The sequence below is a fragment of the Zerene cesonia genome, chromosome Z (assembly GCF_012273895.1).
Source record: "Zerene cesonia ecotype Mississippi chromosome Z, Zerene_cesonia_1.1, whole genome shotgun sequence".
NCBI lineage: Eukaryota > Metazoa > Arthropoda > Insecta > Lepidoptera > Pieridae > Zerene > Zerene cesonia.
This window is the reverse complement of record NC_052122.1, coordinates 4,967,851-4,985,209: the sequence shown is the minus strand read 5'-3', so window position 1 is coordinate 4,985,209 and position 17,359 is coordinate 4,967,851. Positions and strand designations below refer to the sequence as shown.

At 32.4% G+C, this 17,359-nt stretch overlaps 1 protein-coding gene across 4 annotated transcripts in view; it reads right to left on the bottom strand.

Annotated features, from left to right (window-relative positions):
* The window catches only part of LOC119835419 (ecdysone-induced protein 78C), a 48,829-nt gene that overhangs the window by 5,246 nt on the left and 26,224 nt on the right, over positions 1-17,359 (bottom strand). For 2 of the 4 annotated variants that reach the window (XM_038360205.1, XM_038360203.1), the window contains 5 exons: positions 10,060-10,244; positions 2,469-2,610; positions 1,546-1,815; positions 1,148-1,413; positions 853-966 (listed from right to left, as the gene is read on the bottom strand). In XM_038360205.1, the coding sequence (XP_038216133.1) occupies positions 853-966; positions 1,148-1,413; positions 1,546-1,815; positions 2,469-2,610; positions 10,060-10,244 (977 nt within the window). The remainder of the gene's footprint in view (positions 1-852; positions 967-1,147; positions 1,414-1,545; positions 1,816-2,468; positions 2,611-10,059; positions 10,245-17,359) is intronic. The other 2 variants (XM_038360207.1, XM_038360206.1) reach the window with 1 other exon arrangement.

The window sequence follows — 17,359 nt, the reverse complement described above, 5'->3', positions numbered from 1 at the left end:
GCATTTTATGTTTAATTCATATGCAATGTTAAGAATAAGCTATTTAAATCTTGAACTTGTAGCTCTAGTTCGATGAAAAGAACATGCCTCGTGTTTGATCAGACACATTGAGCAAGATTGCAAGTAGTGACAATGCACACTGAATGCCAAGGTCAGGTTACATGTTACAACTTAATGCGTTACGTTCAATAGAATTTAACAAAGGGTACATCGGTAGGTGGGTGTAAATGTCGAGATAAAGTAAAGCATCTATCACAATAGAAAGAGTGAACTGTCGTCGATGTATTTGTTCAAAGTACGTTGACGTTATAGGTAAAAGCATCTTATACACATTAATACGTCGCATTTTAAAGGAATTTAATATCCTTGGTATGATCGGATGAGTCTTTGAAACGCGGAATTTGACGTGTGCAATATTAAGTCGGTACGTTATTAAGCCAGAGGCTTGAACCATTCGGAGCAGGTGAAGTGTAAAAGTCGATATTACTCGAATCTTATTTGAAAATGGTCATAAATAAATAACGCACGCCTCATGGAAATCGGATAAAAGACAAATTACTTATATTAGTTTTACGACGACGACGAATAAAAAATGCAATTTAAAAAAACACAAATTTCTAATTTATAAAAATTTATCTTCTTAAGGATAAATTTACGTTGTTTCCCATTCCGCTGAAAAAGCATTTGTTTTCTGAATTTTGGTTAGTATTATATGAGACCAAAACAAAGAGAAACAATAGTCATTAATTAGCTTATAAATATAAAATGTTATAAAAAGTTCAGAATTGCTTGAAAAAATTTAAGAAATTAAATCAAGAAAAAATATCAGAGATAATTAAGCAAAACACTTACATCATACATCAGCTCAAGTTGGCGGTGACTTAGTGAGGTGCCGTCATCGAAGACGATAGCAGATGGAGTAGAGATGCGAGTAGCCCGGGTCAGCCATACCTCGAAGAATCCGAGCTGTTAACAAAAACTCCCACTATCGTCTTTACTGTTTACAACACAAAAAGTATTAAATGTCAATTGAGAAGAAAAAAAACCATTCATAGTTCAGCTAAAAAAAAATTCGCAAAGATTTCGCATTCATACAGTTGCAACGCAGGGTGGACGTCCACGAAGGTTCATTGGGATGCATGCTCACCTTGATCAAAATCAGCTGGTCGTCTTGCGGCAGGATATGAAATCCTGGTAAGCGCTTAGCAAATTCGACGACCTGTTGGACAGCGGGAGTCATGCGGTAGGCCACGTTGCACCATAGTACAGTGAGAGTTTCAAATCGGTTGGCGGCGGCAATGGCGGCTGCGGCATTCACGCCGTTCCCACCATTGGCTCCGTTAGCCCCGTTTGCACCGTTACCCTCGTTAGATCCACCAGCAGCTTGGCCATCATTGCTGCCGCCGGGTTGACCTAGTGGTTCATTCAGTTTATTAAAATTTCTTATCCAACTAATATAAAGGTAGAACATATTGTATGAAAATATTTGATTAAATATAAAAAATATATTATAAGGATACGTAGTTTAATAAAAAATAGAATTACCTTCCCGATCTTCCTCAACTTTCAAGATGAAAGTCTGCAACTGCAGCGAGCGGCGGAAGTCCTCGGAATACGAGTTCAAGTTGCGATGTGCCAGGATGACCATCTTGGCGAGATCCTTGGAGGCCTCCAGCGCGTCGACCTCGGGCTCTTCGGCCGCGGCTCCGGCTGCCGGTGGCGGCTCCGGGTTGGATGCCAGGTTCTTAGCTAGATCCGCCATGCTCTCGGGGCTCGATACTTCGCGGCGCTTTGGGACTCTTCCGTAACGGACGGCTACGGACAAATTGCGATGGCACGATCAGCCCGAAGCAATGCAACTTATGCACTGCGCTGCATCTATTCGGTGGGTGATTGACTCGTCAATTGGTAAATAGATGTCAGTGTAGTGCGTTGATCTGTGCTCTATATCTTTTTGACGCGTCGGCGATGTTTGATGCAGTGAGAACGGACACATTTGCAATCATCTGATTTGCGATAGTTATTTTTGCATACTAAGGGCTTCATAGCGAAACATTTTATTCGGGTCAAACCAATATCGATGACAGATACGTGTGCGCTACTGTTTTTATTTGTTTTTTTAAGACATATGCATTTATGTATGGAAAACGAATATATTAGATAAAATAAATAGTGTCAGGGACATAAGTATTTTGTATTCATCATCGAAGAGTGTGCAAAGTTGCATTTATATTCAGTTTTTAGGCTGTAGATGTTTGTTATAAAAATATAGTAAAACTGCACTTATATTCTTCCTATCTACTATTCTGAATAATAAAACCATTGCATTTTCTAATACAGGCGTGTCATATTTTTCCTTTTTAAATTCATCTCAATTTGTGCATAGAACATTGTTAAGTTTTATGCGCTGGTCTAGTTAAATACAATATAAAAAAGAAAAAGCATTACATATAATTAGGAATACTCACAATCTCTGCTCATGCCAACCGCCAGGCACTTTTTAAACCTGCAGAACTGGCAGCGATTCCTGTTGAGCCGGATCACAAGACACTTGCCGTCGCGGAGGCAACGGTACTCGATCTGTTTCTGAATGCTCCTCCGAAAGAAGCCCTGTAACCAAGCAATGTTATTTAAAAAGAGCAACTTCAGAGTTTCTTGTCGGCTCTTTTCTGTAAAAACTGCTTTCCGAACAGATGTTTCAAAAGTGCTTCTATAAGAAGTCTTAATTGATAAATAAATTTTCGAGTTTTAGTTTATTTTTTACAAATCTTTTCTTTACTTTAGGACTTTTCGAAACATTGGAATACGTACACGAAGAAATTACGTTAAATTTATAAATAAAAATAAAACATCAAGAACAATATTTTACTATGATTAGTGGTTACATTGGTATGTTAAAGTAGTGTCGGCTTGACCATTGAATTGAATGTCCAATTATGCAAACCACATTAGTCGCTTTTGACTTTATCGCAAATGAACAGAAAATCAGACTTTGTGCTATATAGTGTTGCTACACTTTGTTCATGCAACGTAAATCATTTAAAATTGTAAAACGTACAAATGTACTTAACATATATTTCGCGCATACCCCTATTAAATGAATATCTTGCACATTACTATAATATATACTGTATATATATGGGAGTTAACATTTTGATGACATTATGCTCAAGTTGTATATTAATTTTAAACTAAATTCTCCTGCGCATGGGTGAACGTGGCATACAGCGCAATGAATGCATGAGATTTGTTGAGTGTCGCCAAATATAGGTCGTAAGGTGTTACGACACCACGTTAAGAGCGTTTCCTGTATAGCTTTGATATGTAACTGAAATAAAATCTCAGAATATCACTATTTTCAGCAACATTTAATTATACATGAATGTAGCTAATATACTAAAATAGAATTCATTTGTGTTTAACTTTTCTACCCATAAAGGCGACTCATTATTTATTTTTAAGAAATCTCACCTTTGTTTTTTCATAAATTTATTTGGTTTTATTATAAATTAGAAATTTCTTTCATGAAATATGCAATCGAAGTATTAATATATCTGAACAACATCTGCTTAAAGTACGCGTAAGTATCTAATTCAAAGAGAATAAATAATAAATGGAAACAACGTGCTGAAATGAAAATCTCGCAGATTAATCACGAAAGCAGTTTAACCGTTGCTCAAGTATTATTTTATTGGAAGCACGTGCAGTGATCATCCTGACAGGGAAACAAATATTTATGAAATAAAAAGCCATCACAAATATTGAATGTACTTGATCTATAATGGACATGTCTGATACAATTTCAGTTCTTAAATCCCTTAACAGTAGTAATAAAGTTTACGTAGAAACACGTAACGTGTGAGTTATGAGTGAAGTGGTTAACAATCTTGGTACATGATAATTGTATTATAAATATTGTTAAGATTTTCTAACATTCCTTAATTATTCATCAAGTTAAGTAAGATCTGATTTTTTTATTCATTTATATCAGCTTGCTAACAGAGTATTGTACAGACCCGTATCATTAAAATAGCTTAATAATAAGAGTATTAAAAGTACAGCTACGGTGTTCCCAAACATGACCTCATTGAGCCTAAAAGAAAAGAGCGTATATGTCACTTATAGGCCGCCAAAGCACCTGTAACACCTCTAGAGTTACAAGCGTTTATGAGCGGTGGTGACCGTTGCTTGCTCTGTCCTAAAAAAAACTATCATGCATTTCTCCGATGTAATCCTAACATACGTATAGAGTATTTTAATAGGATTTTCGCTCATATACTACGTAAACGGAAGCGATTCATTTACCTCTGATGAACACGTACTAGTAAGGTAAAAGCTTATCAAAGGAAATTTAACCTGTACTAACGAATTTAAACACGAAAGCTCTGGGTCGAGAGCTTGTTGACGATAAAAAAGCTTCGGGCTTTAAGCTCTCCGTTCACAGATGCGCTTTACATAAAGCTAACATGCCAATGTGCTTGGAGATATTTTCTTGCGATCGATTCTAATATGAGAGCTATCCCATTTGTTTTATTTTAAAATGATTAACGCCTTATAAATATGCCTTCACCAGAATTACTCTATACATATGAACGTCGATATTATACGAAACGCACTTCTTAATTATTGTTAATTTTTGAAAAAGTTCATTCGACGTATATTTACGAATAGGCGCTGTAATTGGATAAATTATAAGTATTTTGTATTTTACTTAATAGACAAACATTTGACAACAGTTTCCGCTGAAGGTAAACGATCAGGCTTACCAATATTGAAAAATGTTGGTTATCTTGTATGAATAATAACCATTCCAGATTATCTCGCTCATTAACAATTAAAATGTCTTTCATGTGCCTTGTTCTAGTCAAAATCTCTGGAATTCATTTTTTGAGTCACAACTGGGAAAAAGTAAAATAAAATAAAAATACAGGCTACACGGTCATGTTTCATTTTCACTAAACTCTAAGCCCTTTGGCCCTTCGTAATGTCAACCAGAATCACATAATTTTTTCGTTGCGCTGAGGCAAATCGCCGTCGGCTACTTTCGTCAAAATGAAGCTATTGCTGAATGAAAAATGAAAATGAACGATAGACTGTACTTTTGCCTACGAATTCCAAGTACGTAACACAGATCCAAAATGAATAAGGTGACTATCAAAGCGTCGCGCCGTAGGGTTTTAGTGTTGTAAAACCGAGTTTAACGTAAAAAGGGAAAATCTCTCAGATGTTTTGTAGAATTACAAATAGGGTTTTACTTCATTGAGCAGAAAGGAAATTCGACGCTTATATAATATATGTCCAATTAATTTTATACCTACATCAAATTTTTTTGGTCTATGTATGAAAAATTTTAATTGAAAGGATATAACGGTCAAAAACAATCTATAGAATCAATTTTAATGATAGGACAGTGAGAAGCTGTTATTTATTTGAGTAAAAAAAATGTAAATGTAGTATGTATATATTCATGGTAAATTTACTTACAAGCTCAATTGCTTGTAATATTTCTAACGGCGCATGAATTATTTTAACCACTAGAGTATATATAATACTAATAAACAAATCATTTAAAAGAGATGTTGTTTTCATATACATATATTCAATATATTCAATAGCATTTATAACGTTATACTAACGGATAGCAGTGTATATAAAATGCCCGACGAATTTCTCAAAAAACTGTAATTGCTTACCTAATCCCATCCCACGTACCAATAAAGTCCCTATTCAGGAATTTTTATTCTGCACAAAGTAATAAAATGGAAAAATCCACCAAAGGCAATTGCCTAATTGTACACAAGTTTCAATCAACTCCCGACAGCGAAAACACCCCTCGAAATTGATGCTGCAAAAGTGCAACATCGCATTCGTCATATTCCATTAATTATTGTTATTAATTGGGCTTTGATAACCCAGAGAAGAACAATTAAACCGTAATATATTACATGTTTGTTGCATTCGCGGAACGCTGTGTTCCTGGTACATATTTCTTAGTTTGCGGAATTTAGTTTCTTAAATGAAATAAAATCTGGTTTCTAGAATGCCTTTACATTTCTCACACAATTTCCTCGAAAGCTTTCATAATGAAAGCGCATTTGTTCCCTTGTTTTACTTTGAAATAAATTGTATTCATTTTCAATTTTATTTCATCTTTTACGCTCGTTTAGATTTGAATCCAAATAAATAAAACCATTGCTTTTTTAAAGTCTGTTTTCTATCAATTAGTTAATAGCCAGACCCCGAGTATTCATTTTTAATATTTGCTTTGATATTTAAAAATAATAAATTCACATTCATATGTACCTAAGACTCTGACTTAGACTCTCCTTCTGTACCCTAGGTTGGTGCCCGAGTATTAAGGACAGATAAATATAATACGTAATAATATTATATACTTTTACTCAATCATAAATATTAAACACGTATGTATCCAGTCTCCCAATATAATTACAAACTGTTATTCAGGAGAAACGAAGGCGTTTAGTTTAGGTCCTTAATTTTAATTAAAATTTTCGTACACGTAATTACTGATTGTGAGAGAATGACATATATTAATCTGTAATGAGAAGAGCTGTTATTATAGAGAAAAGCAGTGGTGGCTCATTGGTGAAAACCTCGGACTTCAAAAATCGATAAGTCGGGGTTCGAGACCGGGCGAGCGTGCAGAAAATAAATTGATTTTTCAATTATATATCTTATTCCATCAATATTGCCAACAAAAAACAATTTTTAGTAGTCTGAAACATTATCGCTTCTTTCTGTTCTGTGTCTGTGTTTTTTAATTGCTGAAACAGAAGATTCAAAGAAATGCAGAGCATTTAAAAGATTATCTGAGGAGTGAAAAATATGAGGTCTAACTTTACAGTTCGGTAACAGACTGGACAGTTCCATTTGCCTCGTAATTGAACTTGAAATTAAATTACAGAGGGAAATGTGTATAGGGGACGTCGGTTTTGCATTTTAAGAATGTCCTAAGGCACCTATGGGATAGTCAATCTAATAATGTTGTAATTTGTTTTTTTCAAACACTAATGAGTTTTGAATTTAAATTAACTTTGTTTAGTTATATTCTAATAAAATGAATAATGGATCAAAGCTGTGTTAACAAAGCGTAACAAGTCAGTTTCCTATTTAATAATTATTACACTTAATAATTTGAGGGTATTTAAAATAAATCTTAAGTGATACTCATTATGTATTTTTTATTTTGATTTCCTCCCTCGTTTTAACTTGCATAATGGAAATCGAAGAAGGTGTAAATCTTGGAAAAGTTAGCGTTCAAAGAAATTAAATGTAGTTTTGTTTTGTTCGAGAGCGGTATTTTATTTCTTCATTCCTTTGTAATATAAAAGAAAGTAGTTCGTATTTTGTTTTCTTCTTTCTATCGCTGTACCTGTAAGGTTACTCGCAGAACTTTTGCGTCGGAAGGTCGAGTCTAATAAATTTTATTTACATCTCATTAATCGTTATCACGAAATGAATTTTTACGTTTTCGTTTTGCTTTATGTACTATTTACATACATGAACTTACACTTTAGAAATAAATACAATTTTTTAAAATTACAAATCGTATGTTGAAATCCACAAAATTGTGAAACTGAGCACGTGAATGCTAAACTACATTCTACCTCTGCACATGACCATAGTGGTCGTTTACCATGAAGTAAAATACGAGCTACCCGCTCTTATACAAAAAAATATAAATTAAAACTTAAATGCGGCATAAAAAATCGCGAACGTATGTAAAGCATCTGTACTGTTTTACTCGTCAACTGCAAAAGCGTATCAATTTTTAATACAGCGTAGTATTTTACATCTATTATAATTACCTTTTGTATGACAAATAATTAATTGATTAAATTAATACAATGTTGTATTTATACCGCACGTCAGTTAATTGAAAATGGAGCGACCATGTGACGTATATATCGGAAAGTGTTTAACAGGCCATCACTCAACTCGTGCGGTTTGCTGAACCGATATAAGGCTTGTATAATCTAAATGAAAAATGTATCGAATGCAAACATGTTTATGGCACAGCATGAAAAATGTTAGAGCAACAACCTTATCTTGCAGCGAGACTTTATACCAAAGGTAATAAAGTTAATTATTAAATAACTACTTATACAAAAAATATACACCGCATATTTTGTCTAGTTTCAAATAAAGTTACGTTAAATTAACACATCTTGCATGTTACAACCTCCTTTCCTGCTAACTTTGAAAAGTATTTAAATCTAGAATCTAGAAAGACTTTTTAACGAACTTTAAACGCGATTTATTAATTATATTATTAGCCCGACGTTTCGAACACTTTGAGCGTGGTCACAGGGAGACTGTCTCCCTCCGTCTTTAATTTCTAAATGTATAATACTCGCGTAAAATCAAACACAAGGAAATACTATTTAAATCTATGTAAACAATTTAATCATAAATGGAACAAAATAAATTCAATAAACTTTCGCGTGTCGATATGGTAAAGAAATTAAAAAGCAATGCTCTACTTTTATACTTAATGTACTTTTTTAATAGTCGACGGAAGAATCTAGACAATTCATTGCAATTAAACTCGCTGTTATTTCCATAACTGTAATGAAACATGTCTACAGAATAGTATAGAGCGTTACAGGTAATTGCATTTGAAGTGTCAGTATCCTATAGATTTAATAAAAATGTAGCTAGTTTAAAAATTGCATCCTCATAAAATTCCCTCTTCGAAAAGTGTATAATAGTTTCTACAACGTAGCATCGGTCCGTCACGTAACGTATGAAATATTAATGATAACAACTAGAATTGTTTGCGTCATCTTGCATTAATAGCGTCGGAACCAATCAAATATGAATACTGCAGCTTTTATGTTACATTCGTTTCCCAAGCCTACGTAATTTCTTTATATAATTGTGTTATTGAGTTTCAATAATTTTATTGGATTTTGATATTTTAATTTAGATTTCGATTTATAAATTAAATTTTTTTGCGTTGATTCTCAATTCATTTTGGAATCACGTTGGCATTATATATTACAAATAATTGTTTTGGTTAAAGCTGGATCGTCCAATAAAGTATAACACGATTATATAAAATGACACCTTTAAAATGATCAGAGTCGGGCAATACACACATTTTTGAAATGATGACGAATGAGTTTACACCGAGGATTGAAAAGCCCCTCAGTGTTATTATTACTATTCTTTTAAAATTTAAATGATATATTATGCCAGAATTAAAATTGTTGTAATTTAACCGTTCTGATAATTAGTTTATACACAGTTTGAGTTTTAGTTAAGCAATTTATTCAAATTTACTAGACACCGTTATAATTGTTTGGAAGTCTCATATTAGCATGTTACTAAAATAATTAAAGAGTTCGTTTAATTCTTTTTTTCGAATCACATTTAATATAAATTTTGAGAAAATACTTGAATGTAAGGAAAATTAAACTTATTGTATTTTTAAAATGGAAACGTATAAAGTTTTATTTGGTCGGACAATTTTCTATAAGTTTTGTTTGTTAGAGTTTCAAAACAGTCATTAAAATAAAAGATTATTTATTACAAAACTTTGAACTTGGCTTTATAGTGTAGTTTTTTAAATGTTTTTCAGCAATTGCTTTATAAATACCGATATATATAATTGAATAATTATTATTACGTTTATTTAAATTGAACAACGATTGGTTTCATTTTCAATTTAAAACTTTAAAAAAATATATAATATGTATGTAGTTTATAAAATAATCGTTAAAAACGGTACACGTGAAATTATTACAATATAATATATTGCTACAAGAAAAATGCACAGTGCTCAAAATTTAATAAATATAATAAAAGAAATCGCAACAAATTTATTCCTAATTTGCGAACTCAACAGTTTGAAAAACAATACCGCTCTATGAAAATCATACATAAAATATCAAATCAAATAAAAGTTAAGATAAAGTGAATTAATGAAAGTAATAATAAATTTTAAAATCAAAACGTAATTAAAAACGCTATTGATTTAAAAATGCCACGATCAAGAAATCAAAAGTGCATTGAATATAATAAAATGCAACATACTTGAAACGTACGCGTAGCGCGGAGCTCGTAGCCCTGTTCGTAGTCCCGCGGGCTCGTAGCAGTTGCACTTACCTTGCAGCCCTCGCACGATGTGACGCCGTAGTGATAGCCGGAAGCCTTATCCCCGCACACCTTGCACGGGGCAGCAGCCTTCCCGCCTGCGCCTGCGCTATCCGCCTGAGCCTCTGCAACAGATTGCATATTATCTATAGTCCGAGAGCCGGTGGTTGAATTTGTTTGACGATTGATTTTAGTGGATGTGGAATTTATGTTGATGATGTGTTATTATTTTCAGTTTTGTTAATTCAAGATAAACGTTTTTCGACACAAAATTTTAACAAAATGTAGGTTGTACTTGTTGAAGCTACAAAGAGTAGATAAATTCGTATGAGTTTTTGTTTTAATTGAGTATTTAAAAGAACGTTTTGTGGTTATATTTTACCAAAATACACGAGTAACATTAAATCTGGTAAAGTTTCTGGTTATTTGTATATAGCTCAATGTTTCCAACTATTTTTGTCTCTCACATATTTTGATATAGTTTCAAAACCTTTAGTGGCGCGCTACGCTAAATTATCCTTAAACTAATTTAACGCCAACTAATTTAGTTAGCATCGATAAATACATGACTTCGAGTAATTAATTCCGATACGTATAAAATTATAGTATCAGGGATCAAACACTGACGTGTGGGTCGATTAGACCGGTGTAGAATCCCGCTAAGATTAATTACGTTGCATTTTAAACGTGTCGACCTTCATTTAAACTACTCGTGTATCGCAACTCTTTCTTTGAGCGCAAGAAAATTAAAAAGTGTACCGTTTACTCCGTTCCACTCATTTGTATAAAAGAATGTTAAGCTGGTAGCCCATAAATCGTATTGTTCATGTTCTCTAGTTACAGGCTACATTATATATGTATAAGGAGTAGTGTGAAGGACATGTGGTCTTTGAACGTTAATTTTTGTCCAACAATTTCGGCGAAAAGCGATTTGGATGGGCTGCAGTATTTTGTTTATCCGTATTCGATTATTAGGCTAAACAGCTGAAAATACTGTAAAATATTTTATCAATCCAACAATTAGGTTCATGCGCTTATCCTCCATTATATAAGTAAGACATATTTAAATACACAGTTACACAGAATTTATACAAATTAATTTACAAAATATTTTTTGAAATTATTGACACATTTAAATCTAGATAAAAGATATGAAAGGTAATGATAACACCTACCCATATTGCGTGTATTTTTTTCTAAATACCTTAGAAGTAAAGGACGTATTTCAAAAAAGTTAACCCTAAAATATCATCAGACGTCACATGACTACATAGATTTATAAAACAACATATGTACTACTACTACTTTTCTGTCCCATGAAACTTGAGTACTATGAAAGAGGACTTAGATCATAATATAATTTGCATCCACGCTACCAATGTAATGCTACGTTGTTGATACATTTGCAGTTTGCGTCCAAAGCAAACTGGCGGTTTATTAATGCATCTGAGTGCTTCAATGCAATCTCAAATGGATTTAGAGTTGGGATTAGCAAAGCCTTTAGAGGGACGAGGAATGGTTACACAAAATTAGCACAGTTTGTTTGATTGAGCGCAGTTGTGCTGATTGTGAAGCTTATGTATTATGTACTCTATTAACAAAATAAATAATATTTTAAGTGTGTGTGTGTAACTTATTTGAAACTAGTTATTTTGGCTAGATGCAAGCAATGATCCTTACAATATTTTAAACTTTTTATCACTTCAATTTTTGGTCGTCATGATTATATTACTTAAATAGTTTTTCACTTTGGAATATTTAATAGAGTTTTTGTATATAAATCATAATATTATTATTATTATTCAATTTCAATGAGAGTTACCTACATTATGCTTTATGTACATTATATATGGTTTACGAATTACGAACGAACGGAAATTAAGATTTTTAGTAGCTAGTTTTTGCTTGGGGCTTCGCGCGTGTTAAATTCGGAATAGTTTAATGTATTAGTTAAATAGTTTAATACATAATAGTTTAATCGGTCCAGTAGTTTTTAAGATAACCGCGTTTAAACAAACAAGCAAAACAACTCTTAAGCTTTATGTTATTCTTTGACCTAAAGCCTTTAAAAATAATATAGCATATACATGCTATAATCAGATACATGCTGGATGATTTCAACTAAGAGTTGCGTTATTCAATGACAATTATAACTTAAGCTGAGAGTTTTGACTGAAATAGCAGGTATTGAGCATTAAATTACGTAGTAACCAAGATAGTCTGAAAGCCTTTTTAATAATGCTATCGTTGTAATAGTATAATTGAAGGCTCAAATAATGTGATAACATATAATACACACAGAGTACATATTACGCTCATATGCTCATTACTTAGCTAGCGCAGACATATAATTACGCTAGCGGCACATAAAATACTACCATGTTTTTCTATTACATAAACGTTTAAATCAGATTTACATTTTTACCTCAGCATCGGAGTTGCCGGTGAAAACTAAAAAGACTGTAAAATGCTCCATCTACCTATTGAGTTACCGTGCGCCCTCCAGCGTAGTCCGTAACTTAATAACTTGCTGTGGATTCTTGGGAAAAATATTGAGGTAGGAATAGCGAAATATTGGGACACATTTTTTAAAAATCTTGCAGTTTATCGAGTTTTACGAGTTTAGGTTCTACGTAGCTGGTTGCTACGCTCCGATTACCTAAAAAATCCACACTTCAAAGAGTGAAGAGTGATAGGTGGCAGATAACGTTTACTGACGTGACGATGTGGACGATTGACGAATTGGGATGTGATTTTGTTTAGGATGTGTTTCACTCGTTGATTTTAACTACTATTTTTTTGTTTAATAGCATTCATACATTATATTAATTTAGCATCTAAACAATAAAAAATGTGGTACTAGACAGATAAAACCGAAAGAAGAAATTAGAGTGCTGAGGCGGGATCACGGGTGGCCGAGAGGCAAGGCGTACATGGTTTTGCGAACGACGCGGGTTCGAATTCCGTCCAGTGATAAAAAAAATTTTGTGATACTAACTTTTTTTACATCGTAGTCGGAAAATAAGTTTGTGGATCGTCTTTTGGTAAACTGGAAACGGTCAGTAGCGGTGGTAGGCTCATAACCGTTTGAAGTGCGGTTACACCTCTGTAAATGTATTACTGACTTTTAGAAAAGGGATAGAGAAAAGTCTTATAAGGGGATTAAAAGGAAGAGTTGATGGAAGACATGTTACTATTACACTCGGATCATCAGTGGGGTCATGGTACCTTGGTCTATATACCGATTGTGATTATATTTCTGATTCGACGTTCATTAATCGTATTACTAGTATAGTATTATATTATCTGTGGCATTATTATTATCTGTATATTATATTATCTGTATAAACTGTAGTAGTTTAGATGTGTATTGAAATCAGTTCTTATTCATTTGAGGCTCAGAAGATGTCGTATTGTTTTGGAACTTCATTTGCCGTGAAAATAATCGACAAGTGAAAATATAGACGCGAAAGTTAGTAAGTATGGATGAATGGATGAATTAACGTTAGTTTTTCAGAGAACAGCTTATCATATTTGTATCAAATTTGGTAGAGAGAGAGATTATAGTGGATTAGCACATAACCGACTTTTTATGCGAATGCCACGCGAGTAATCTGCCATCATGCAATCTGGATATTTTCTGATTACTTTGCATGGACGGGGGTTTTCTTATAAACATCAGTACTTTTTTTACGTACTTGTAGTCGTTTTATGTACTTACTCATAATATAGATTTGGGGAGTGAGGAAGAAATTTTGACAGATTTTTTCCCCCTTGTTGCAAAGAATAATACAAAGATCAAAAAGTATTATCAAAAACATATAACCCAGCTAAGTAACTGAAATATTTGTGAGCGCTAATATTTCGTGGAAGTAACCTGAGATCTGAAATAACGAGATGTGATGTCTGGAAATCTTTTCATCGACATTCCAATGGCTTATAATTTAGATTTAAGGTCCTAACATTCGCATAACGGTTTCTATTAACAAATGGATTTATGTTATTTGAACTTAGAAATGTTATTTGAAAAGAAAAAAAACGACACATGAAATTGGTCGGGTTAAATGCAATATTAGGGGTTCCTGGGAATAAAAATAAAAAATAATAGGGAATAAAAAATAAGACTTATCGATAACGCGGGTAAACGTATATCTTAGTAAAATAATTTTTATAATTGGTTCATTATATGTGTGATACTTACAACTATTGAAGCATTTTTTTATTAATTATTTAGTCTAGACCACCCCCTTATAATATTAGTTTAGATAGTAGTATCTATGTAATAGTAGTATAGAGACTAGGAAAATGCAACAGAATATTAAAAAAGTTATTGACTAGAATAATTACTCTCAGCAGGAGCGTGTCTTTTCAAAGTCTGATTACATCCCACGCGTGATTTCTTGTATTATGTAGGTACGGAATTCATTTTATTGAACAAATTAAATTAAAATATGACTCAGTGATAGATGGAAAAATGTAATTTATTTATTCATGCTATCTAAAGAGCAACGGGAAAAATAAATCAATTAACTTGAACTTAGTAAATATGATGATTTCGTAAATATTTATGTAAAGAAAAAATTTAATATCATTCATACGAAACCTTAAATCTTCATTTATCTGCATTTGCCAATTTCACAATTCAAAGTGTATCAAAAGGCATCCGTATATGTTAAATGCATACGTAAGTGAACAAGTTTCTGTCTACGAACATTGAATACCCTCATCGAAACAGAATACAATATCACTATCGCTATTAAGCAACTTGATGTTGTCGCCATCTAGTCAACATGCTTAGAAAATCTATACATACATATAATTAAACAGCAATCAAACACTTTCTGTACAAAGTATCATTGTAAAAGTAATTACAATTAATTATAGATGTATTGTAGAACTCGAAACAATGCTTAGTTATTTATTTTTCTGTTTGACTCATTGTCTATTTGTTTGGTCTGATCGTCTGTTTGTATATTTGTCAATCACGTTAGAAACACTGGTCGTTATTGACAAAATGTTATATGTTGATATAAAGTTTAAATTGTAGGCTACATGTTATAAAAAAAATATATATGTTAGGTGTATCCACACATGTTTCGGGGTATAAAAGTGAAATGCTAAATAAAAAAATATGCAATTAAATAACACATTATTGGATAGGTATTTCATAAATTATTTAAAAAATATTGAAACGACATCAAAAAGACTTAAAAGGGTAAATTAAATTAATATAATTACCATAAGCGCTACCTACTTATCCATTTGAAATCGATTATAACCAAGTCTAGTCAAGACTTTCAGCTAGTGGGTTCAATACCCATTATATATAGAAATATGTATATATAGAAAAGCTTTTTTCCACAGAACAAGCAGGATACCATAAATTCTAAAATTTTAGCAAATGACAACAATAACCCTTCTCATCTAGGGAATACTCGAGTGAGAAACTCAAAAAAAGAATACAATTGATGATAGAGGCTAGTTTTTGAGAACGTCGGTTGAATATAGGTCTGTTATCATGACATCAAAGGTTTAACTGACCCGTTTAAGTTCCCAAACGAAACCAATAGCGGTTTATTCTCTAAATTTTAGTGCTTGTGATATATTTGTTCAGATATTTGTTAAAGCAAGCTAGACTGAAAAGCCCAAATCGGTTTGTTACCGGAACAAACAGCAGTGTGCAGTGCAGTAACAGTGTTTTTTGCTAATATCATAAATATATTTGTAATCATTTGTTTTATATATGTATCTATATTATAAAATGCTTTCATATTTTTTATTCCCTTCAACTACTGGGTACATACATATCTTATATTCATATATGGATGGATGGATGGATAACTCTTTATTTGCACCAACATATACAAAAAGGACACAAACATACGGCACAATTACGTACAAATATGCAGTATATTAGTATAGTACATATATAGTATATATATTATATTTATTGACATAGTTATCGTGGACCGTTTGAACTCTGGTCTAACAGGTCAAGTTTTCAAGTAGGGCATGGCCTTATTATTGAAGGACCATAAAAATAGTAAGAAAGAGGAGATCTGACTAACTAAATTTAAACCGTAGTAAGTAGACTCAATAGCAATTGCTTATCAATATTACACTAAATTGTGTAAAGTTTAAATATTCTATCATAAAATAAACATATCTCCGCGTTTATTTGAGGCGGTGTTTTCATCCTTACTTCATATGTCTGTTTAAACTTTGTACTCTATTATGACTTTAAGACGACAAATATTAAACTATAATAAATTCTTATATTTCTCCTGTACGATGTGGCTTAAATGAAATATTAAAATTTCTAAACTAGACAATGATCTAAAGCATATATGTTTACAGATAAATAAACATCAATAAGAATTTCCATTAATTTTGAAAAAGATGATTGTGTTAATCTTAGGGTTAGAGTTTTTTTTATAATATTTACACTGCATTTGTGGGTCCAACAAGTCTCCTAAATATACATTTTTGAGCGCGGATTTCAGAACAGATGGATGATAAATATTATTGATTGTAAAACGGTAGACAGATGTGTATTCTGAAACATAACCTTTACAAGTCTTCATCGAGCTGTGAACGTATACGGCTAACAAAAGTTACAAGCAATAGGTAAATTAGAAAGCTAAATAAAAATGATGTCTCTATGTCTCTTTTCGAATTAAACATAAAAATTTAAAAACTTTGATAATTTCATAGACTTTAAAATGTGGGTAGCACATGTTGGATACATACGACATCAATTTGGTCATCACAAGGCGCTTCGAGCGTTTTCATCAGAGCTTTCGCGAATTTCATGATGTTGATATTTTACTACGAACACGACGAGTGAATAATTATTCGACTAATGGTCGTTTTCAGTCTTTGACGTAACATATGTATACGAGAATAGAAAGGAATGTACATATATAATAAATACTTATTGTAGAACGAAGTTTGGCATGTCTATGTATTTTAGAGGGATTTAATTGCGTATTTATATATTTTAGTTGTTTATGTTGCATGTCTTGCACGCAGGACATAATATGCGGTGAATGGTCTGGGAATGAAGTGAGAGAGTGAGAAAAAAAAAATATTCCTATGCAATAATTTTTTTTTTTTTGTTTTTTTTATTCAAACAATATTTTTTAGTTTTCAATGTTATTGGGTTAAATTGTAAACGTTTTCAATACACATTTTTTTAAAATAGTACCATGCCGTGGCTTTGAAGTGTGAACTTCGAGTG